At 72.7% G+C, this 21,342-nt stretch overlaps 5 protein-coding genes across 5 annotated transcripts; 3 read left to right on the top strand and 2 right to left on the bottom strand.

Moving 5' to 3' along the window:
• Positions 1–2,533: 2,533 nt before the first annotated feature.
• AURANDRAFT_2972 (hypothetical protein) lies at positions 2,534–3,643 on the bottom strand (the record flags this gene model as incomplete). The annotated part of the gene is made up of 1 exon (XM_009042135.1): positions 2,534–3,643. A coding segment is annotated over one exon (1,110 nt), but the record flags the coding sequence as incomplete, so codon positions are not given.
• Positions 3,644–5,337: 1,694 nt separating this feature from the next.
• On the top strand, positions 5,338–6,705 carry AURANDRAFT_2266 (hypothetical protein; the record flags this gene model as incomplete). The annotated part of the gene is made up of 2 exons (XM_009042134.1): positions 5,338–6,399; positions 6,586–6,705. Coding segments are annotated over 2 exons (1,182 nt in total), but the record flags the coding sequence as incomplete, so codon positions are not given.
• Positions 6,706–6,711: 6 nt separating this feature from the next.
• Positions 6,712–7,494, top strand: AURANDRAFT_31819 (hypothetical protein; the record flags this gene model as incomplete). The annotated part of the gene is made up of 1 exon (XM_009042220.1): positions 6,712–7,494. One exon carries the CDS (start codon positions 6,712–6,714, stop codon positions 7,492–7,494), a length of 783 nt encoding a protein of 260 aa, XP_009040468.1.
• Positions 7,495–10,379: 2,885 nt separating this feature from the next.
• On the bottom strand, positions 10,380–10,976 carry AURANDRAFT_14117 (hypothetical protein; the record flags this gene model as incomplete). Its single annotated transcript, XM_009042145.1, has 2 exons — positions 10,380–10,502; positions 10,548–10,976. Coding segments are annotated over 2 exons (552 nt in total), but the record flags the coding sequence as incomplete, so codon positions are not given.
• A 4,617-nt stretch (positions 10,977–15,593) lies between these two features.
• On the top strand, positions 15,594–20,465 carry AURANDRAFT_72404 (hypothetical protein; the record flags this gene model as incomplete). The annotated part of the gene is made up of 2 exons (XM_009042221.1): positions 15,594–16,905; positions 18,473–20,465. The coding sequence occupies 2 exons, from the start codon at positions 15,656–15,658 to the stop codon at positions 20,463–20,465; spliced, it is 3,243 nt and encodes a 1,080-aa protein (XP_009040469.1).
• Positions 20,466–21,342: the final 877 nt, after the last annotated feature.

The raw sequence follows: 21,342 nt of genomic DNA, 5'->3' as shown, positions 1-21,342 counted from the left end.
AGCACCCACGCTTCGAGAGCGCTCCGAGAGATGATCGCTCGTCCAAAAATCAGCCGAAACGAGTGGAAATCGGCCGAGCTAGGAGCCTTTGAAGTTGGGAATTTCGCTCTCTTGTCCTGCCCAGGCGAACGCGGCCTTCTACGACGCGTTCACGAGCTCGGACGTGCGGAAGATGCAGGACGTCTGGGCGGCGGGCGACGACGTGTCGTGCGTGCACCCGGGCCACCCGGTCATCGCCGGGTCCGCCGCCGTCGTCAACAGCTGGCGCGCGCTCTTCTCCACGGGCACCGAGATGCCGGCCCTGCGCGCGACGCGCCAGAAGGTCGTCATCCGCGGCAACGTCGCCTGGGTCACCTGCCAGGAGACGACGGGCGACGAGCCGTCGAGCCTCGAGGCCATCAACGTCTTCGAGCGCCGCGACGGCAAGTGGCTCATGTGCCACCACCACGCGTCGCCCGTCTTCGTCTGAGGCAGCTCCGCCCTAGTGCCTGTACATACGTCCGCCCGTTCCTTACGGGTCCCGCGCCGCCGCGTGGCCGGGTATTATGGAAGGCGCGCGTAGGACGGGCGTGGGTACGCGCGCGGCGGATCCCCCCCGACGGTTAGGGTGTAAGCTAGATTACGCGAAAGCAGAGATCCAACGAAGACGACGAACGATGAGGCCGATGAAGATGATGATGAAGACGATGGCGATGGCGATGAAGAAGACAACATAAAGCTCATTCCATGCTGCCGATAGATTTTTTCAGTCGAGAAATCTTTGATGCAGAGAAATGAGACCTGTAGGGCGCCGCCCTACTTCCAAGCGACCTTCGCGCCGCTGTACTCGCAGAGCACGGACTCGACGCACCCGATGGTGCTCGACGCGCATTCGCTCGAGCACGTCGTCTCGAACGTGCTGCAGAACGTCTCGATCTCCACGGACTCGAAGAGGCCCTTGCCACAGCTTTCGCACGCGTCGGTGAACCCGCATTGCGCCAGAGGGTCGTCGTCGTCGTCGTCGCCCGACTCGCAGAGCCCGGCCTTGATGCACTCGGTGTTTTCCGCGCTGCAGTCGGAGCACGTCGCGTCGAGCGTGGTGCAGAACGTCTCGGAGTCCGTGGACTCGAAGAGGCCCATGGCGCAGCTCTTGCACGCGTCGTCGACCTCGCAGTGCGCCAGGTGGTCGTCGCCGGCGCTGTCGTCGCTCGACTCGCAGAGCCCGGCCTTGATGCACTCGCTGTTTTCCGCGCTGCAATCGGAGCACGTCGTGTCGAGCGTGGTGCAGAACGTCTCGGGGTCCGTGGACTCGAAGAGGCCCATGGCGCAGCTCTTGCACGCGTCGTCGACCTCGCAGTGCGCCAGGTGGTCGTCGCCGGCGCTGTCGTCGCTCGACCCGCAGAGCCCGTCCTTGATGCACTCGGTGTTGCCCGCGCTGCAGTCGGAGCACGTCGTGTCGAGCGTGCTGCAGAACGTCTCGGGGTCCGTGGACTCGAAGAGGCCCATGGCGCAGCCCTTGCACGCGTCGTCGACCTCGCAGTGCGCCAGGTGGTCGTCGCCGGCGCTGTCGTCGCTCGACTCGCAGAGCCCGTCCTTGATGCACTCGGTGTTGGCCGTGCTGCAGTCGGCGGAGCACGTCGCGTCGAGCGTGCTGCAGAAAGTCTCCGAGTCCGTGGACTCGAAGAGGCCCATGGCGCAGCCCTTGCACGCGTCGTCGGCCTCGCAGTGCGCCAGGTGGTCGTCGCCGGCGCTGTCGTCGCTCGACTCGCAGAGCTCGGACTCGATGCATTCGATGGTGCCCTCGCTGCAGTCGGCCGAGCACGTCGCGTCGAACGTGCTGCAGAAGGTCTCGGTGTCCACGGACTCGAAGAGGCCCATGCCGCAGGCCTCGCAGGCATCGCCGAAGTCGCAGTCTTCAACAGCGAATGCGAGCGGGGAAGCAGCGAACGGGTTGCGCTTGACGAACGTAGCTGCGCCCATGCCTGCGCAGAACACGGCGGCCAGCACCGCACCTTGGCGAAGTCGGGACGAGTTTTCGGGCTTCTGGAGCAATGGGACTGCGCCGTACCCGGGCTTGGACTCGTCGTTGATGAGAGCTGCCATGTCGATTGATGGTGTGTGTTGTGGTGTGTAGATCGCGCTCGCTGCTGAAATCGGGCTGCTTTCGAGAATCGCACGTGCTGGCTTCCTGACGTCAAAACTGCTGAACAGCAATGAAACCAATCGAAGATTCTGGCTTCCTGAGGTCACGACTGCTATGAAAACCAATGAAATTGCAAGTGAAGATGTGCACCTGCAACAAGCGACACTTGAAGAATCCCTGGCGCCGAGGCGTTGGGCGAGGGGCCTGTCCGCCTTCCCCGGCGGCGCGCAGGAGTCGCCCGACACCGCGCTCGCGACGTGGACGCATCCGCGGTACTCGTAGTCGGCGGCCGGTCGCCTTTGAAGCCTCGGTTGTTCAAAGCCGCGCGATTTACATGTCCCGGGTAACATTAGCACATACGTCCGCCCTTTCCTTAGGGGCCACCGCTCACGCCCGGAAGCCGTCGACCTCGAGGAGGCCGAGGACGAGCGCGACGCCGAAGCCCGTCGCGCGGTCGTCCTTGAACGCGGGCCCCGCGATGTCCACGTGGAGCCAGGCGCCCGCGTAGTCCTTGTGGAGGCTCTCGCCGATGAAGTTGCCCGCGCAGGACGCCTGCGCGTCGTTGCGCGCGGCCACGGAGTTCTTGAAGTCCGCGACCTTGCTCTGGAATTGGGCCCGGTGGAACTCGGGCGCGTAGGGCAGCGGGTGCACGAGGTCGCCGGTGCGCTTGCCCGCGGCGACGGCCGCGAGCTCCGTGGCCTCGTCGTTCGTGAAGATGCCCGCGTGGTGCTTGCCCGTGGCGACCATCTGCGCGCCCGTCAGCGTCGCCATGTCGACGACCAAGTCCGGGACGCGGCCGCCGGGCAAAGTGCCCGGCGTCGTCGCGTGCGCGACGCCGTCGGAGAGCACGAGGCGCCCCTCGGCGTCCGTGTTGTTCACCTCGCAGGTGACGCCGGAGAAGAACGTGAGGACGTCGTCGTTGCGGAACGCGCCCGGGCCGACGGCGTTCTCCGCGAGGCATAAAGCGCAATGCAACGAATCTTTTGTGCCGATGGCCACGGCGGCCTCGAAGGCGCCCATGAGCGCGGCGGCGCCGCCCATGTCCATCTTCATGCCGCACATGCCCGCGACGGACTTGATCGCGAGGCCGCCCGTGTCGTAGACGATGCCCTTGCCCACGAGGCACACGGACTTGGCCGCGGCGGCCGGGACGTAGCTCAACACGCAGAGCGCCGGCGGCTCCGCGGCGGCCTTGCCGACGCCCCAGAGGCCGCCGTAGCCCTGGTCGCGGAGCGCCTCGCCGGCGATGACGTCCACGGTGACGTCGCGGCCCAGCGCCTGGAGCCGCGCGGCGACGGCCCGGGCCTCGCCGACGAACGCCGTCGTCGTCAGCTGCTCCGGCGGCGTGTCCACGAGGCGCGCGGCGAGGCGCACGGACGCCGCCGCCGCGCGGCAGGGCAGGTAGGCGGCCTCGGGCAGCGCGGGCGCGCCGGCGACGACGAAGCTCACGCGCGCGGCGCCGCCGCCGCCGGACCGCTTCATCGAGAAGAGCGGGAACGCGCGCGCGACGGCGCAGGCCGCGCCGGCCGCGTGTTTCGCGTCGTCGAGGACGCAGACGATGGCCGCGCCGCCGTCCTCCGCGACGCCCTCGGCCGCCGCGGGGCCGACGAGCGCGGAGATCGCGTAGTTGCGGATCGGGCTGCAGTGGCGCGAGCAGACCTCGGGCAGCACGGCCGCCACGAGCCGCGAGCCGTCCGCGAGCAGCGTGCTCGTGCTCTTGCCGCCGTCGCCCGGCTTCACCTTCTCGACCATCGTGCGCCACAGCGCCGCATTCATGCTGCCGACGGCCGTCGCGCCCTCGAACATGCCCGCGAGGTTCTGCTGGCGCCCGATGATGACGGTCACCGCCGCCTTGGCGGTCGACAGCGGCTCGAACGTGAGATCGACGGGCATGGTTTTATTGCAGGCGGTCGTTGCGGCGATTTTGCAAGGTTTTCGGCGGCGATTTTGCAAGGTTTTGCGGCGGCGAACAGTGCGATTTCAGCGCGTACTACAGGCGAGTAAACAGTGCGATTTCAGCGCGTACTACAGGCGAACTGGATTAAAAAGGAGCCCAGGGTCTGTCTGGATGCGACTTCGGCGAGCGGCAAGATAGCGGCACGTTGAATTCTCCACTAGCCGCCCCGCCACGACGCGATGGCGGCACTGAAGTAGCACAAAACCACCATGGGCAAAAAAATACCGCGGGACAATGGCAAGCGCACGAAGAAGCAGGAGCACCGCGTGGCCCGCGCGACGCGCCGGGGCGTCGTCGCGGCGCCGCGGGCCATGCCGCTCCACTTCCCCGAGCAGGCGCAGCACCTCGTCTGCGAGCTGCTCTGCGACCTGCGACTCGCGGAGCTGGACGCCGACGACGACGAGCGTTCGCGGCTCGAGCGCTACAAGCGGTCGCCGCACAAGGTGCTCAAGGAGCTCGAGACCGCGCGCCACTGCCCGTCGGCCGCGGCGGCCGCGGCCGCGCCGCCGCCGCCGCGCGCGGCGCCCGCGGCCAAGCTCTCGGGCCGCGTGCGCCTCAACCTCTGCCGCGAGGCCAAGGGCGGCAAGGGCGGCGGCGCGAAGCTGCTCGTCGTCGAGCGGAGCGACGACGTCGACGTGCTGCTGAAGAAGGCCAAGAAGTTGCTGAGCACGAAGCGCGAGCCCAAGTTCGCGTACGAGGAGGCGACGGGCCTCGAGCTCCGCGACACGCGCACGTCGAAAACGGTACGCGCGTCTGCGTCGCCGACGCGCTGCCGTCCGCCGCGCCGCCGCCGCCGCCGCCGCCGCCGGAGAAGCGGCGGGGCGTGAAGCTCGGGTCGTCGCGCGCCGCCGCGGCGCTCGAAGACGCCCCGGACCCGAACGACCGGCCCCCGTCCTTCGAGCTCGCGGCCGGGCCGCCGCTGCCGCCCGCGGCCGTCGACGGCGCCGCCGCCGCGGCCATGGCGGAGCAGCGCGCGAAGCTGCCCGCGTACCGCGCGCGCGGCGAGCTCCGCGCGGCGCTCGCGGCGGGCCCCGTCGCCGTCGTCGCCGGCGCGACGGGCTGCGGCAAGTCGACGCAGGTGCCCCAGCTCCTGCTCGAGGACGCCGACGCCGACGGTCGACGGTGCAAGGTCGTCGTCACGCAGCCGCGGCGCGTCGCGGCCGTCGCGCTCGCGGAGCGCGTCGCCGCGGAGCGCGGCGAGGCGTGCCGCCTCGGCGACGGCGACGTCGGCTACAGCGTGCGCCTCGAGCGCCGCGGCTCGAGCCGCACGCGCCTCGAGTTCTGCACCGTGGGCGTGCTCCTGCGGCGGCTCCAGCGCGGCGGGCCGCTCGACGCGACGCACGTCGTCGTCGACGAGGCCCACGAGCGCGACGTGCTCACGGATTTTCTGTTGGTCGTGCTGAAGACGCGGGTCCTGCCCGCGTGCCCGGGCCTCAAGGTCGTCGTCATGTCCGCGACGTTGAACGCGGCGCTCTTCGCGGACTACTTCGGCGGCGCGGCGGTGTTGGATATTCCCGGCCGGCTCCACGACGTCGCCGTCAGGTACGTCGACGCCGCCGCGGCGCTCGTGAAGAAATATCCGGCCAAGGCGTCGCGCCGCGCGCTCGAGGCCGCGAACCGCCACGCGAGACCGCCGGCGTCGATCCCCGAGGCGGGCGACGACGGCCTCGCGCCGGCCGTCGACGGGCCCGTCGACGTCGACTTCGTCTGCGCCGTCGTCGCCGCGGCGGCGGCGGCGGCGACGAACGACGACGGCGCGATCCTCGTCTTCGCGCCGGGCGCCGCGGAGATCGACAACCTCGTCCGCGAGCTCCGGAGGTCGCTCGGCGACGGCGCCTGGGTCCTGCCCATGCACGGCGGCCTCACGAGCCGCGACCAGCACAGGGTCTTCCAGCGGCCGCCGCCGGGCGCGCGCAAGGTCGTCGTCGCGACGAACGTCGCCGAGACGTCGATCACCATCGACGACGTCGACTGCGTCGTCGACCTGGGGCGCGTCAAGGAGCTGCGCTACGTGAGCGCCGCCGACGTCAGCGCCCTCGCCGAGGTCTACACGAGCCGCGCGGCGGCGACGCAGCGCGCGGGCCGCGCGGGCCGCGTCCGCGCCGGCGCCTGCTACCGGCTCTACCCGCGGAAGCTCCACGACGAGGGGCTGCCCGCGCACACGGCGCCCGAGATGCTGCGCACGCCGCTGGCGGACGTCGTGCTCAAGGTGCTGCGGCTCGGCTTCGGCGGGCCCAAGGCGTTCCTGGCCAGGGCGCTCCAGCCGCCGCGGCCCGAGTCGGTCGACGCCGCGCTGCGCGATCTGGTTGCCGTCGGCGCCGTCGCGGGCGGGGCGCCGCCCGAGGAGGTCCGCGAGGCGAGCGACGACGACGACGACGACGAGGCGCCGGAGCAGGACGGCGACCTCTTCTCGCTCGGCGCGGGGGTCCAGGGCCTGCTCATGGGCGACTCGTCCGACGACAGCGACGGCGACGACGACGGCGCCGCGCCCGCCGACGACGGCGAGGCCTGGGTCCTGACGCCTCTCGGGCGCCACGTCGCGGACCTGCCCATGGACTGCCGCGTGGCGAAGCTGTTGATCTACGGCGCGATCTTCGGCGCCGCGGAGCCGTGCCTCACGCTCGCCGCCGGCATGTCGCTACCAAAGGGCGTCTTCGTCGCTCCTTTCCACAAGCGCAAGGAGGCCGCGGCGGCGAAGCGGCGCTTCGCGCGGGGCAGCGAGAGCGATTTGTTGGCCGTCGTCGGCGCCTACGAGGCGCGCAGCGCGCTGGACCGGCGCGACGTTCCTGGATTTTGCCGCGACCACTTTCTGCACGCGGCGGCGTTGGGCGACCTGACGGGCCTCCGGAACCAGTTCCGGGGGCACCTGCGGGACGCGGGGCTGCTCGGCGACGAAGAGGCCGTGACCCTCGACGAGACGTCGTCGCTGCTGCGAGGCTTGTTGTGCGCGGGGCTCTACCCGCACGTCGCGCGCCTCGCCGGCGACGCGCCGCACCTCAAATGCCGGGACCGGTCCAAGTGGTGGTGCCACCCACAGTCGCTCAACTTCAAGACGTTGGCGCCCGGGGGCAAGCTCAAGGAGCGGAAGACGACCTACGTCGTCTACAACGCGCGCCTGAAGACCTCGAAGCCCTACCTCCTCGACACGTCCGTCGTCCACCCGCTCGCGCTCCTCCTCTTCGGCGGCGCGCTGCGCGAGTCGCTGGACGGCACGCGCGTCGTCCTCGACGGCTGGCTCCCCTTCAAGGCCACGAAGCACGCGCAGCTCGCGGTCCTCGCGCTCCGGGGCGAGATTGACGCGCTCCTGGCGGCCGCCGTCGACGCGGACGCGCGCGCGCGGCCCGCGGCGGAGGCCCAGCGCCGCCTCGTCGTCGCCGCCGTGCGGAACCTGCTCGCCATGCTGACGCCGACCTAAAACGTAGCTCTACGGCCTTCCACCCGTCCTAAAACTTAGCTCGCGGCCTTCCACCGCGCGAAGGCGCGCGCGACCTCGGGCGGCGCGCGCGCGGGCGCGGCCTTGAGGGAGCCGAACGCGTCGGCGCCGAAGAGCTCCGTCGCCGTCGACGCCCACTCGACGCCGTCGACGAACTTGGACAGGCTCCGGTCGCGGATATCGTCCCGCGACTTGCGGCGCTCGCGCTTGTGCGCGGCGACGCGCGAGTTCTCGCTCCGCTGGCCCTTGTCGTTGTTCCGCTGCGTGAACGCGTAGACGAGGCCTAAAAAGTCGACGAAGCCCGCGAGGGCCGCCTCGTCGCGGGACGAGAAGGGCGTCGCGTAGATCGTGCGCATGGCGTCGCCGGGCGCGACGTACGTGACCTCGTCGCGGAGCGCCGCGTCGTCCTCGGCCGTCATGGCGAGCTCGTCCGCGAGCTCGGGCGTCGGCGTTTGTTGGTCGTCGTGGAGCCGGTTCGAGAAGACGACGACGCCGAGCGCGCCCTCGGCCCCCGCCTTGGCGAGGAGCGGGATGAAGAGCGCGTTCTTGCTGCGATACCACCGCGCCGCCTCGCCCTCGCCGTCGAAGTCCGCGCACTCCGCCGGATCTGCGAAGACCGACGCGGTCCCGCTTTCGAACGCGCGGCCCGCGGGCCCGAGATGATCGCGGACGCGCCGCGGCTCCGGCGCCGCGCCGCCGGCCGCGCGGCTCCAGCGCGCCGTGAGCCAGTCCCGCTGGTCCTGCAGCAAGACTTCCACGCGGTCGGCCGGCGACGCGAGGCCGTCGAGCGCGAACTGCGCGACGGCGTCGCCGTCCTCGAGGTCGAGGCCGTCGACGGCGTCGAGGAAGCGCGTCGCCGCGAAGCGGAAGCTCTCGACGCGCGCGCGGAGGCACGGGTCGAGGCGCCAGTTGTTCGACGACAAGGACACGCGGTCGGACCAGCCCGCGCGGAAGTCGGACGGGTACGCCGCCGTCGTCGCCCGGATGAGCTCCCGGACGTCGCCGCGGAGCGCGCCGGCCTCGCAGCCCTTGGATCTCGCGAGCAGCTCCTCGAGGAAGAGCCGCGCCTTTTCTTTGACGCCCGCGCCGGGCGTCTTCGCGGGCGGCGCCGTCGCGGCGGCCTCGTCGTCCGCCGGCGCCTCCGCCTCCGCGGCCGCCACGGCCGTCGTGCGCGCCGAGTCGGGCCCGCCGTCGGCGTGGGAGACCTGGAGCGCCGCGAGGACGGCGCTCGCGAGGTCGTCGATGCTCGAGTGGTCGAAGCTGTCGGCGTGCTCGTTCTTGACCTTGTCGAAGGACGCGCGCCTCGACTTGCGGCCCGAGGAGCTCCCGCGCCGGCTCCGGGGCGACTCCTCTGCCGCGCTGTTGTTCGACGTCCGCCGGCTCCGGGGCGATTCTTCGCCCGCGCTGTTGTTCGACGTCCGCCGGCTCCGGGGCGATTCGCCCTGCTGGAAGGACTTGCGCCGCTCGGATCGCTTGGGAGGGCTCGGCGTCGGGGCCGCGGCTTCGGCGGCGCTCATCGACAGGCTCGTCGACACCGGAGCGGGCTTGATGGCGGGCATGCTGCTGCGCCTCGACGGCGCCATCGGGGAGAGGGGCAGTGAGACAGGGCTGCCTTCCTCACGCAGCGTGAGGCAGGGCTGCCCGAGAGCTGAGAGAGCAATCGAGAGAGCTGAAGGCAGCTCTCAAAACCCCCGATCCTTGAGGTCGGCACATGCAGGAAAGGTGGCATCCTAGGCAAAGAATTAACAATAATATGGCCGCCACCTAGCCGGGTGGCTCTTCTCGGGCTGCCCGGGATGCGCGCGTCGGGCCGATGGCGCGCCTCCGCGGCGGCGCTGTGCGCCGCGCTGCTGCCGTACGCCTCGCGGAGCGAGAACGTCACGATCGGCTTCGGCGGCGCCTGGCGGGGCCTCTTCCTGCCGTCGACGGCGTCGGGCGCGCTCCAGGGCGACGCGTCGCTCTGGACGAGCTGCGACGCCTTCGGCGGCTTCGCGCGGCTCTACGGCTACGCCGGCGACGCGCTCGGCGGCGGCCTGCTCGTCGACACGGGCGGCTCCTGGGCCGGCGGCGGCACGCCGTTTCCGGACGTGCTGGCGGACTACGCGGCCCTCTTCGTGCGCGACGGGCCCTACGCCGCGACGTTCCTGAACGCCTACGACTTCTCCTACGGCGACGCGGCCCTCGCGGCCTGGCTCGAGGTCGCGAATCGCACCTTCGTGCTGTCGAATCGCGCGGCGTCGCCCGCGCTCGACGGCGCGCCGATCGTGAGCTACGCCGTCGCGTCGACGACGAGCGGCGTGCGCGTCGGTTTCCTGGGCATCGCCGAGGCGCGGGTCGACTCCATCGACGGCGACTACGACCGGTGCCTCGCCGTCGCGGCGCGCGAGCTCGTCGCCGCCGAGGCGCCGGATCTGGTCGTCCTGGTCACGGACCTCGCCGCCGACGACGCCTGGGACGCGGCCGTCGCGCGGACGCCGGGCATCGACGTCGTGCTGTCGACGACGTGGGGCGACGACGTCGAGGACGTGAAGGCGCGCGAGAACTGGTACGGCGAAACCGTCGTCCTCGTGACCTTCTGCGCGACGTGCCCGGCCTACCTCATGATGAACGCGGTGTCGAAGGTGAGCGAGGTGCGCGTCGACCTGGCCGACGGCGGCGTCGCGAACGCGTCGGTCGTGCCCGTGGACCTCGACTGCGCGTGGCCGTCGGAGGCGTGGGCGCTCGAGATCCAGCACGAGGCCTACTACGCCATCGGGAGCGTCGGCCTCGACGACGCGTCCGTCGAGTCCGGAGAGCGCCCCACGGAGACGCAGCGGCGCGTGTCCTTCGCCGCGTGACTAAGGCCCGGCGAATTACCGCGCGACGACCTCGCCGTGCGGCGCGGTCCGGAACCGCCCCTCGCGGTACGTGAGGCGGCCGCGGAGCAGCGTCGCGAGGACCTTGCCCGAGCACTCGTGGCCGTGGAAGAGGCACGCGGCCGCGAGGCGCTTCTCGCGCTTCTTCTCGGGGATGCCGTCGAGGACATCGCCGTCGACGCCCTGGAGCTTCGACGCGTCGACGGTCCAGTCGCGGTCCGCGTCGAAGATCACAAAGTCCGCCCGGAAGCCGACGTCGATGAGGCCCCGGTCCGCCGCGAGGTTCAGCAGCTTCGCCGGCCCGAAGCTCAGCCAGACCGCGAGCGCGCCCAGGCCGTAGCCGTTCGTCCGCGCCGCGGACCAGAGCACGGGCAGCAGCAGCTCGTTGGCCCCCGCGAGCGTGCCGTGGGCCGCCCGTAGGAAGTCGCCGCTCTCCCGCAGCTTGCCCCGCGGGTCGCCCGGCGCGTGGCCCGACGTGACCACGGCGACGGTGCCGTTCTGGAGCGCGGACCAGAGCGCGCGGCGGTGCGCCTCGTGGCGGATCGGCGGGCTCACCTTGTGCACCGTGGCCCCGTGGGGCACGGCCTCCTCGCAGTGCGTGAGGTGGTAGAGGGCCACGGACCCGGAGAGGTCGCCGAAGAGGCGCCGGTTGCCCGCCGCGGCGCACGCGTCCTCGTGCGCCTGCGCGTCGTGGAGCACGCGCGCGGTCTGCAGCGTCGACACCTTGGCGACGTGGAGGCTCAGGCCGCAGGCCGACGCGCCGCCGCCGTCGTCGAGGGACGCGGCGGCGTCGAGCGCTGCCTCGAGGCCGATGGCGCCCGCGGCCGACGGGTGGCCGTCGCAGTAGAGGCTGTACTCCTTGCGGATCGCGCGCCGCGTGTGGCGGTCGTTCTCCTTGAAGATCTTGATCGCCGGCGGCCGCCGCGGGTTCGGCTTGCGGAGCGGCGCCTCGGGCGGCGACGCCCGGCGCGCGTCGAGGTCCAGAAAGGACATGCGGCGCCCGTCGGGCGGCGGCGGCGGCGGCGCCGCGACCTGCGGCGGGCTCCGGCCGCCCGGCGCGGGCCGCAGGGACGCGTCGGGCTCGAGCACGGGCGTCGCCGTGCGGCCGTGCTCCGCCACGAGATTGCCCAGGGAGCTCAGCGGGATCAGCGGCGACCCCGCGCCGGAGCGGCGCTCGCCGGCCGCGAGCGCCTTGACCCGCCGCAGCCGCGGCGACGTCGGCCCGCCGTCGGGCGGCGACGACCGCCGCTCGCCCTGGGAGAAGGTCGCCCGCGACGCCGCGTCCGCGGACCCCGGCGGCGTGCTCGACCAGCCCTCGGGGTCGTCGCGCGGGCTCCGGCGCCGCGGCGGGCTGTCGACCGAGGGCCGGTGGCGCCGCGACACGACGCCCGCCTCGATGCGCGCGGGCGAGTTGCCCCGCCGTAGATCCGGGCACGTCGCCCGCGAGAAGACCGTGGGCGCCGTCTCGACCTCGAGCGCGACCTCGCGCTTCTCCGAGTCGGGCGAGGGGCGCCCGCGTCCCGGCGGCGCGGAGTCGGGCCGCGGGTCCGCGGAGGCGCGCATTCCTTTGAGCCCCTGCGTCTCCACGACGAGCGCGCGCCCCGGCGGCGCGGAGTCGGGCCGCTGGTCCGCGGAGGCGCGCAGGCCCCGGAGCCCCCGCGTCTCGACGACGAGCGACGGCCTCCGCCAGGCGGCGGCGCCCGGCGACTGGGGCGTCGGCGGCTCCGCCGGGGCCTTGGGCGGCGAGCTCGTCTCGCCGAAGGCGTCGCCGAAGAACGACGAGCTCCGGGGCATGAACCCGAGCACCTGGTCCAGCAGCGACGCGCCGCCGCGCGGCGACCGCGCCGTCGACGGGCCGCTGGCCGGCTCGGACGTCGTCGCCGACCCGGACATCTGGTAGGACTCGAGCTCGGCCTGGAGCAGGTTCTTGACCCACGTGCCCTCCTCCTTCTCCCCGAAGGGGTCGCTCCGGTCGCGCTTCTGGGACCGCGGCGGCGAGTCGTAGCCGCTCCGCGGGCTCCGCTCGCCGGGGCTCCCGAAGGGCCGCGGGCTCCGCTCTTTCGGCGACCCGCAGGGCGGCAGCGGCGGCGGCCGCTCGAGCTCGACCTCCTCGGAGAAGGGCCGCACCTCCCAGATCGTCTGGCTCGACCGGCCCTCGGATTCGTTCTTCGGCGACCGGAAGAACTCCGACGGCGGCGCCGCGCGCCGCGTCGGCGTGCTGCAGTGGCTCTCCGCGGGGCTCGCCGCGGCACCGCCGAGGCGCGCGACGGCCACGGGCGGCGGCCGCGACGGCCGCGTCCAGCCGCCGGGCGTCGCGGGCGTGTCCGGCGACCGGTCCTTCGCCGCGCCGGCCCGCAACGTCGCGGCCGCGGGCCCGCGCGGCGCCGCCCAGTCGTCGTCGTCGGGCGGCGGCGCCGCGTCCGCCGCGGCCGCGGGGCCGCCGCCGTCGTCGTCGTCGTCTACCTGGCAGAACGGCAGCAGCATGAGCGGCGACTGCGCGTCCTCGCGCGTCCCCGGGGCCAGCAGCCGGAACGGCGACGACGCCTCGAGCTCCTCCGTCGTGAGCTGGACGGCGTTGAGCAGGAGGGGCAACGGGTCGCCGCCGCCGCCGCCGGGGAACGCCGCGAGGAGCCGCGCGAGGTCCGGCGCGGTCGTCTTCCGGCAGCTCCGCGACGCGGGCGTGAGGTGCGCGGCGACGGCGACGGCGCCCGCCGCCGCCAGAGCCCGCGCCGCCTCGCCGACGTCGCCGCCGCCGCTCTCGACGCGGCCCGCGAGCGCGACGTCCGCGTGCGCATCCGGCGGCCTCGCAGAGCCGCCGCCGCTCCCGGAGGTCGTTGGCCGCGCCGAGCGGCGCGTCCTGGGACGCCAGGTCGACGGTGCAGGTGATGCCGCCCGCCGCCGCCGCGCGCGTGCCGCGCTCGAAGCCCTCCCAGCAGTCGCTCGCCGACCGCGGGCCCGCGCCGGCGCACTCGCCGAAGCGCGCGCCCGCGTCGACGACGCCGGGGAAGACGACGTGGGCGCCGCAGTCGCGCACCTCGCAGCCCGGGGGCAGCGCCACGGCGTCCCCGGGCCGGAAGACCGCCGCGATGACGCCGCGCACGACGACGACCGTCGCCGGCACCACCTCGAAGAGGCACTCGGCGTCGCAGGGCAGGACGACGCGCGCGCTCGACAGCGCGAAGCAGTCGGCGTCCGACGCCTCGAGCGGGCCCGTCTCGCACGTGGGCCACGGCGCCATCGGTGCTCTAAACCGCCGCGGGCAGCCTCGGCATCACCATCGCGCGCACTGCACTCACGTTGGCTCAAGGAAGCTTCGAATCTTGCCAGTGACAGCCCTTCTCACCCTTGCCGGGGGTCGTACATAAACCGCGCCGCCTCACTCATAAAAATCGCAAAATTTAGAGCGCGAGCCAGTCCGAGGGCCGCTGGCCGTGGGCGTCGCCGACGCAGCCGGACGGCGCCGCGCCGTACTTGGCGAGCATGGCCGCGTCGTAGTCCAGGAGCTGGTCCTTCGGCGCGTCCCGCGCGGGCTTGAGGCCGTGGAACATCTTGTGGAAGAGGCCCTGCCACGTCGTCGCGAGGTCGTCGACCATCTGCTTGTTGTAGGCCCGGACGTTCCGCGACGCGCGCGCCAAATCCAAATCCGGGCTCGCGAGCTTGTCGAGGAGGTCGTCGAAGGAGTCGAAGGTCTCGATGTGGGGCCACTCGTAGAAGTCGGCGAACTTGATCCACCAGGCGATGGCGTCCTCGTCGAACTCGTCGTTGGGGTCGTGCGGGTAGGTCCCGCCCGGAGCCTGGGGCAGCGCGGACCGCTTCGACGGCCGGCCCTTGTGGCGGACGAGGTCCCAGGTCCGCTCGCTCATGACCCGGTACTTGAGCTGCCACTTGGCCATGAGAGTGGGGTGGGGCGCGAACATGGGGATGCCCATGCGGTAGTACTCGAAGATGGACATGATCGACACCTGGTACGGGATGAGCACGACGGCGGGGTGCGCCGCGAGGTCCGAGTATTCGAAGTGGGGGTAGAGGTCGCGGATGCGGCGGAAGTCGAAGGACCCGCCGCCGCCGCAGAGCGCCGTGTTCGCGGCGCTGGTTTTGCAGGCGCCCCTGCGCCGGTCCGCGGCCTTTCGCAGCATGCCGAAGAGCTCGTTCGACACGCCGCGCCCGGGTCCCACCAATATCTGGTGCCGCGCGGGCGCGTAGGTCGCGCCCGTGTAGCCGCAGTAGTTGGGCAGCACGGGCACGTCCTTGAGGCCCGTGAAGTACTTGACGTACTCCGCGTCGTAGCGATTGTTCGCCGCGACGACGTTCCGCGGGTGCGCCGCGATGGCCTTCAGATTCTCGTTCCACGCGCGCCACCGGCCCGCGTCGTGGCGCCCGATCTCGTAGCGCGTGCTCGCGACGACGACGAGGGACGCGTTGAAGGGCATGAAGACCTCGCAGAGGCCCGCCGCGTGGTGGCAGAGGAACGCGTCGACGCCCCGGAGCCGGCCGTCGCGCTTGTAGGTCTCGAAGAACTGTCGTCGGAGCTTGTTCGGGCAGCGGCCGAGGTCGATGCCGTTCTGCTTCGTGATGACCTTGAGGTCCTTGCTGCAGGTCTTCTTCAGGTGGCAGTGGCCGCTGAGCGACTCGTCGATGATCGTCATGCCCATGGGGTTGAAGATGTCCTTGAGGTCCGCGATGGGCGAGATGTGGAAGTCGCTGCTCCAGAACGTGTAGCCGCCGTAGCCGCTCGCCGGCGGCGCGTCCGTCGGCCTCCTCGGCGGCGGCGGCGGCGGCGCGGCGGCCGGCGGCCGCGGCGGCGGCGCGGCCGCGGCCGGCGGCGGCGCGGCCGCGGCCGGCGGCGCGGCGGCGGGCGTCGACGCGAGCAGGAGCGCCTCGTCGCGCGACGCGAGCGCCGCGTCCCGCGACGCCTCGACGCCCGCGAGCTCCATGTTCAGCTTGGCGACCTCCGCGAGCTGCTGCCGCGCCTTCGCCTCGGCCTCCAAGGACGGCGCGTCGTCGCCGCCGGCGTAGGACGACAGCGTCATGGCGCCGAGCACGACGACGGCGACGACGACGAGGAGATTGCCGCTCGAACCCCCGGACGGCCGCGCCGTGTCCTTGTTGCCCATTTTGGCAGCGTCTATGCGCGAACCGCTGTGGCAACTTTGTGGCAAACTTCGCTGAAAGGTTGGCAATTCCCACGATCGGGCTGCTAGGCTGCTTGCGGCTTCTCATATGAATGCTTGAGGCTGCCCCTTATTGCGTCCTCGCAACGCGCAACGCGTGACACTCAGCGCACGGCGATGGGCGCGCGCTGGGAGCAGCTCGAGTGCGGCCTCGCGCTGCTGAAAATCAATTGGGGCATCGGCATGATGGCCATGGCGTACTACATCTCGCTGCTCGGCGCCCCCTGCGGCGTCGCCTTCTTCGTGTTCACCATGCTCATCACCTACCTCGGCGTCGACCGCCTCCTGCGCGCCGAGGACGCGCTCGACGGCGACGGCGACGACGGCGCGCCCGACGCCGCGCTCCTGCCGGCCGAGAAACGCGGCAGGGACGCGACGTACACGTCCGTCTGCCGCGGCGCGCTCGGCCCGCGCTACGAGACGCTGGCCTGCGCGCTCATCTGGCTCTGCAGCGTGTCGTCGTGCGTCGCGTACGCGACCTTCGTCGCCGACAACGGCGCGCGCTTCGCCGGCGGGCCGCGCTGGGCCTGGGCCGCGGCGCTCGGCGGCTGCGCGCTGCCCGGCGCGCTCTTCCTCGGCGACCGGCTCGACTCGCTCAGGTGGTGCAACGCCGCGGGCCTGGGCCTGGGCGTGCTCTTCAGCGGCCTCGTCGTCGGCAGGTGCGGCCGCCGCTTCGGGTCGCTCGCGGCCGTCGCCGCGGCGCTCCGGCGCGACGCGCCGACGCCCGCGGAGGCCGCGGCGAATCTGCCCGTGGCCGCGGGCATCGCCGTCTTCTGCAACGAGGGCATCGTCGCGCTCGCGCCGTCCGCGCGCAGGGACATGAGCCGCGCGGGGCGGCGCGCGTTTCGGGCCGTGGTGGCGAAGACGTTGGTCGCCTTCACGGTCTTCTACATGGCCGTGGGGCTGTCCGGCGCCGCGCTCTACGCGGACGTGAGCAGCGAGCTCGCGCTCTCCTTCTCGGAGAACCCCCTCGACGCCGTCGCGGTCATGGCCTACGTGCTGCAGCTCGTGCCGACGAGCGTCATCGTCTTCTTCCTCGCCTTCGAGACGGCCGAGGGCTGGTGCGCGCGCCGGTCGGGCCGCGACGCGCGCGCGAGCCTGCCGCGGAACCGCGTCCTCGCGGGCCGCGTCGCCACCGTCGTCGCCTGCGCCGTCGCCGGCGCGGCCGTGCCCCGCTTCGGCGATTTTCTGGCGCTGACGGGCTCCGTGTCCAACGCCGCGACGATCTACGTTTTGCCCCACCTCATGTTCTTCCGCTGCGTGCCCGGCGCGCCGCGCGGCGAAAAGGCGCTCTCCTGCGCGAACGTCGTCTTCGGCGTCGTCTCCGGCGTCGTCGGCACGGTGCAGAGCGCGAGGGGCCTCTTCGCGTAACGTGATTAGCCCCAGCGCCGCTCGGCGAGCTCGTCGAGGGACGCGGCGACGAGCGCCGCGGTCCAGGCCGGCACCTCCATCATGACGTCGTGGCCGACGTCCTTGGCGACGACGAGGTAGGCGCCGCGGCCCGCGAGGGAAAACGCCGCGTCGACGTCGCCGGGCAGCGCGAGCGCGCCCCGGAGCGGGTGCGCGCACGCCGCGGCGACGGGGCGCAGGATCTCCTCCATCGTGTCCGGCAAATGGTCCAGGTGCGCGAGCGCGCGCGACTTGCCGCCCGTCGCGACGTGGACCGGACACGAGAGCTCGCCGAGCCGCGGGAACGCGTCCGCGAGGCCCCGCGCGACGGCGAGGTAGACCGACGCCTCGGCCTTGCCCGCGCAGGTCAGCGCCATGTCGTCGTCCACGCCGTAGTCCACGTAGGCCTCGACGGCCGCGTCCCGCCACCCCACGCAGCCGACGGTGCGGAAATAGGCGGCGACGTCGGCCTTGGAGTCGCAGTCGTCGAATTTGGACCGCCGCGCGCAGGCCATGGCGACGTTGGGCATGGACTCGGGCGCCGGGTCGTCGTCGACCTCCGGCGGCGGCCGCGCGACGATGGGGTCCACGAGGAGGAGCCCCCGGAACGTGCCCGGTTTCTCGAGCTCCGCCAGTACCAGCCCCGCGCCGCCCATGGAGTGGCCGACGCCGTAGACGGGCCGCGCGCCGCCCTCCGCTTCCAGCAGCTCCGCGACGTCCCGCGGGAAGACGTCGCGCCAGACGTAGCGGCCCGCGCTCGGCGGTCCGTCGCCGTCGAGCCCGCGCGACCGCCCGTGCGCCGTCCAGTCCAGGGCGAGGACGTCGTAGACGACGGAATTGTCCCAGAGCCTCGCGTGGAGCTCGCGGAGCGCGGGCAGCCACGTGCCGCGGTTGAATCCCGCGCCGTGCGCGAACACGACCAACGGCGCCGGCGCCTTGGCGTCCCTGGCGCTGCGGCCCGCGCGCCCGAAGCTGTAGGCGAGGCCGCCGGGCGTCGCCCGTTCCTCGAGCGCCAGCGGCTCGAGGGGCGGCACGACGCGCACGGCGGCGGCTAAAGTCTTGTCGTCGAAGACCTTGCGCGCGGCCGCGGCCGAAGGCGCGGGCGGGAGGAACTTGCTGCTCACCCAGCCGTGGATGCCCGTCGGGCCCTGGCCGCGCACGAGCACGCGCTCGACGCGCGTCGACGACTCGGCGGCGGCGTAGGCGAAGATGCGCGTCCCCTTGGGGATCACCTCGCCCTTGGGCGAATCGAGCTCGACGCCCTGGCGCACGAGGGCACGTTGGATAGTCTCCACGGGCAGCCCCTCGACGCCGCCCACCGTGAAGAGCGAGATCCAGGTGTCCGCGTTGGGGCTGCTCAAGGCTGCCATATGCCACTCACAACAGGGGTGTCTCAACCCATGTCATTGCCGCCACCTTCAATGCCGCGGCATCAATGCGAACTTGCACAGGCTAAAAAAGGTCGCAAAAACCGAGTGGCAATAGCTGCTGCATTGGTGCCGGCGCGCGGGGGATCCACGACTCGCCTCGTTGCATGCGCGCCAGGCTCGCCTTGCTGCTCGGCCTCGCGCGCCCCATGTCGGCGTTGAGCGCGCGCGCGTCGCTGGCCTGCCCGCACCTCAAGCTCAACTTCGAGGCGTCGGCGTCGGAGATCGCCGCCAAGTCCGCGGCGCTCGTCGCGGGCCTCGACGCCGCCGTCGCGCGCATCGCGTCGGGCGCGTCGGGCGACGCGGGCGCGGACTGGATCGGCGCGACGGACGCCGTCGCCGCCGCGTCCGCGGAGGTCTGCCTGCCCGCGCTCGTCGCGACCGACGACGCCGCGCGCGACGCGGGCGCCGCGGCGAAGCGCGCTCTCATCGACGCGTTCCAGCGCGCGCACGGCGACGCGGGCGTCTACGCGGCGCTGCGGGCGCAGGCCCCCGGCGACGCGCGGCGGGCCGAGGCGCTCCGGCGCCACGTCGCGCTCTTCGAAGCCAACGGGCTGGGCCTGGACGACGCGGCCGCGCGGAGCGACGTCGCCGCGGTCCGCGCGGAGCTCGGCCAGCTCTGCGCGGCCTTCGAGCAGGCCATCAACGTCGACGCGAGCTACGTCACGTTCGCCGAGGCCGAGCTGGCGGGGCTGTCGCCCGCGGCGATCGCGGCTTTACCGAGCCGCGACGGCGGCGCGACGCGCGACGTGTCCCTGAAGGCGCCGACGCTGACGCCCGTGCTCCAGAGCTGCGCCTCGCCGGCGACGCGGAAGCGCGCCATGGCCGCGGGCCAGTCCAAGTGCCCGGAGAACGTCGCGCGCCTGAACCGCATCGTCGAGCTCCGGGCGCGCCTCGCGCGGCTCCTCGGCGCGGAGAACCACGCGGCCGCGGCCCTATCTTCCAAAATGGCGGCGACGCCGGCGACCGTGAACGGCTTCCTCGACCGCGTCGCGTCGAAGCTGCGGCCGCTCCGGGACCGGGACCTCGCGCGGCTGCTCGAGAAGAAGCGGCTCGAGCACCCGGGCGCGGCGCGCGTCGACGCCTGGGACGTGGCCTACTACAGCCGCCAGATCAAGGCGGACCTCGGCATCGACGAGGAATCGCTGAAGCCCTTCTTCCCGATGGACCGGGTCGTGCCCGCGGCGATCCGGGCGCTCGGCGAGGACGTGCTGGGCTTCTCCGTCGACGGCCCGCTCGCCGACGCGCGCTTGTGGCACGAGGACGTGGACTTGTACGCGATCCGCGACGGCGCCAAGGTCCTGGGCCACGTCGCCTTGGACCTGAAGTCGCGGCCGGGCAAGTTCGGCCACCAGATGGTCGTGCCGCTCCGGCCCGCCGCGGGCGAGTCCCCCAACGCGTGCGCCGTGCTGGGCAACATGGGCGACGCCGCGGGCTTCATGCGCTTCCGCGAGGTCGAGACGCTGCTCCACGAGCTCGGCCACGTCTTCCACGCGTTGGCGGGCGACGCGAAGCCCGCGATCCTGAGCTGGGCCTGGCCCATGGTGCCCTGGCCCGGCGGCGTCGAGATGGACTTTCTCGAGGTGCCGTCCATGCTCTGCCAGCAGTGGGTCTACGCGGCGCCCATGCTCGCCAAGCTCGCGACGCGCGCGGCCGACGGGTCCGAGATTCCCGCGGACGTCGTCGCCGCGCTCGCGGAGAGCCGCCACCTGCTCGCGGGCGTCGGCAACGCGCGCTACCTGTCCATGTGCGCCTACGACATGGCCATGCACTCGTCGGCGGGGGCCGTGGACGTCGTCAAGCTCTACGGGCCCCTCGTGCGGGAGTACTCGAACCTCGAGGAGATCGACGGCACGCACTTCGCGAGCAGCTGGTACCACATGGCCATCGGCTACGACTGCGCCTACTACGGCTATCTGTGGTCCGAGATCTACGCCGTCGACGCCTACGCGCGCTTCGGCGACGCGCTCGACGCGGCCGAGGGCCGGCGGCTCCGGGATCTCGTGCTCGCGCCGGGCGCCGCGGAGCCCGGCGCGACGATGATCGCCAACTTCCTCGGCCGGCCGCCCAACGAGGACGCGTACTTCAAGCGCCTCGGCGTGGAGGCCTAAGAGTCCGAAGCGAAGGGGGTTTTCTCACGAGCGGGCGCCTAGGCGGCGCGCGTCGCGAGCGCGGACGTCCGCGCGGACGCCTGGAGCGCGCGCCGCGCGTCGTCGACGTCGACGAGGACGCGGAGCTTGGCCTGGCCCGGGTTGCGGAGCTTGGCCTTCTTCGGCCGCTTGTCCGGCGCGTCGCCGACGAGGCCCGCGGCGACGAGCAGGCCGAGCGAGTCGTCCGCGGCGGCGGCGACGTCGAGGCCGCCGGCGACGTTGGGGCACGCGCGCGCGTAGGCCGCGCGGAGCCCCGCCTTGGAGAAGGCCTTGTCGTCGGCGCTCGCGGCGAGGCCCAGCGCCGCGTGGAGCGCGACGTGCGCGTGGTGCGGCAGCGTCGGCACCGCGGACAGCGGCCCGGCGGCGGCGCCGCCGAGCGTCTCGCGGACCGCGCGCGCGGCCTGGGCGAGGGTCACGGGCGCGCCGGCGCCGTCGGCGTCGCGGATGGCCAGCGCGCGGCGGCAGACGTCGAGCGCGCGCCGCGCGTCGCCGGTCGTCGCCGCGACTTTCCGCGCGCAGAACTCGAGCGCGGGCCGCGCAAAGACGTTTTCGCCCGCGCGCTGGGCGACGATGTCGACGAGCTGGGCGTGGCCGTAGGGCCGGAAGACGACGGTGACGACGCGGTCGCCGTCCTCCGCGTACGCGGCGTCGTCGCCGAAGAACGCGCGCCGCGGCACGTCCGCCGCGTTCGCGACGCCGACGAGCGCGAGGCGGCTCCCGGGCGCCGACGCGATGCGGAAGACGCGCCGCAGGGCGTCGCCGGCGACGGCGACGAGGGAGTCGATCTCGTCGACGACGACGATCTTGACGACCTTGTCGTCGCGCTTCCGCTTCTCGC

Source organism: Aureococcus anophagefferens (genome assembly GCF_000186865.1).
Source record: "Aureococcus anophagefferens unplaced genomic scaffold AURANscaffold_28, whole genome shotgun sequence".
Taxonomy (NCBI): Eukaryota; class Pelagophyceae; order Pelagomonadales; family Pelagomonadaceae; genus Aureococcus; species Aureococcus anophagefferens.
Note: the sequence above shows the minus strand (reverse complement) of the source record. Positions and strands in the feature narration are given on the sequence as shown.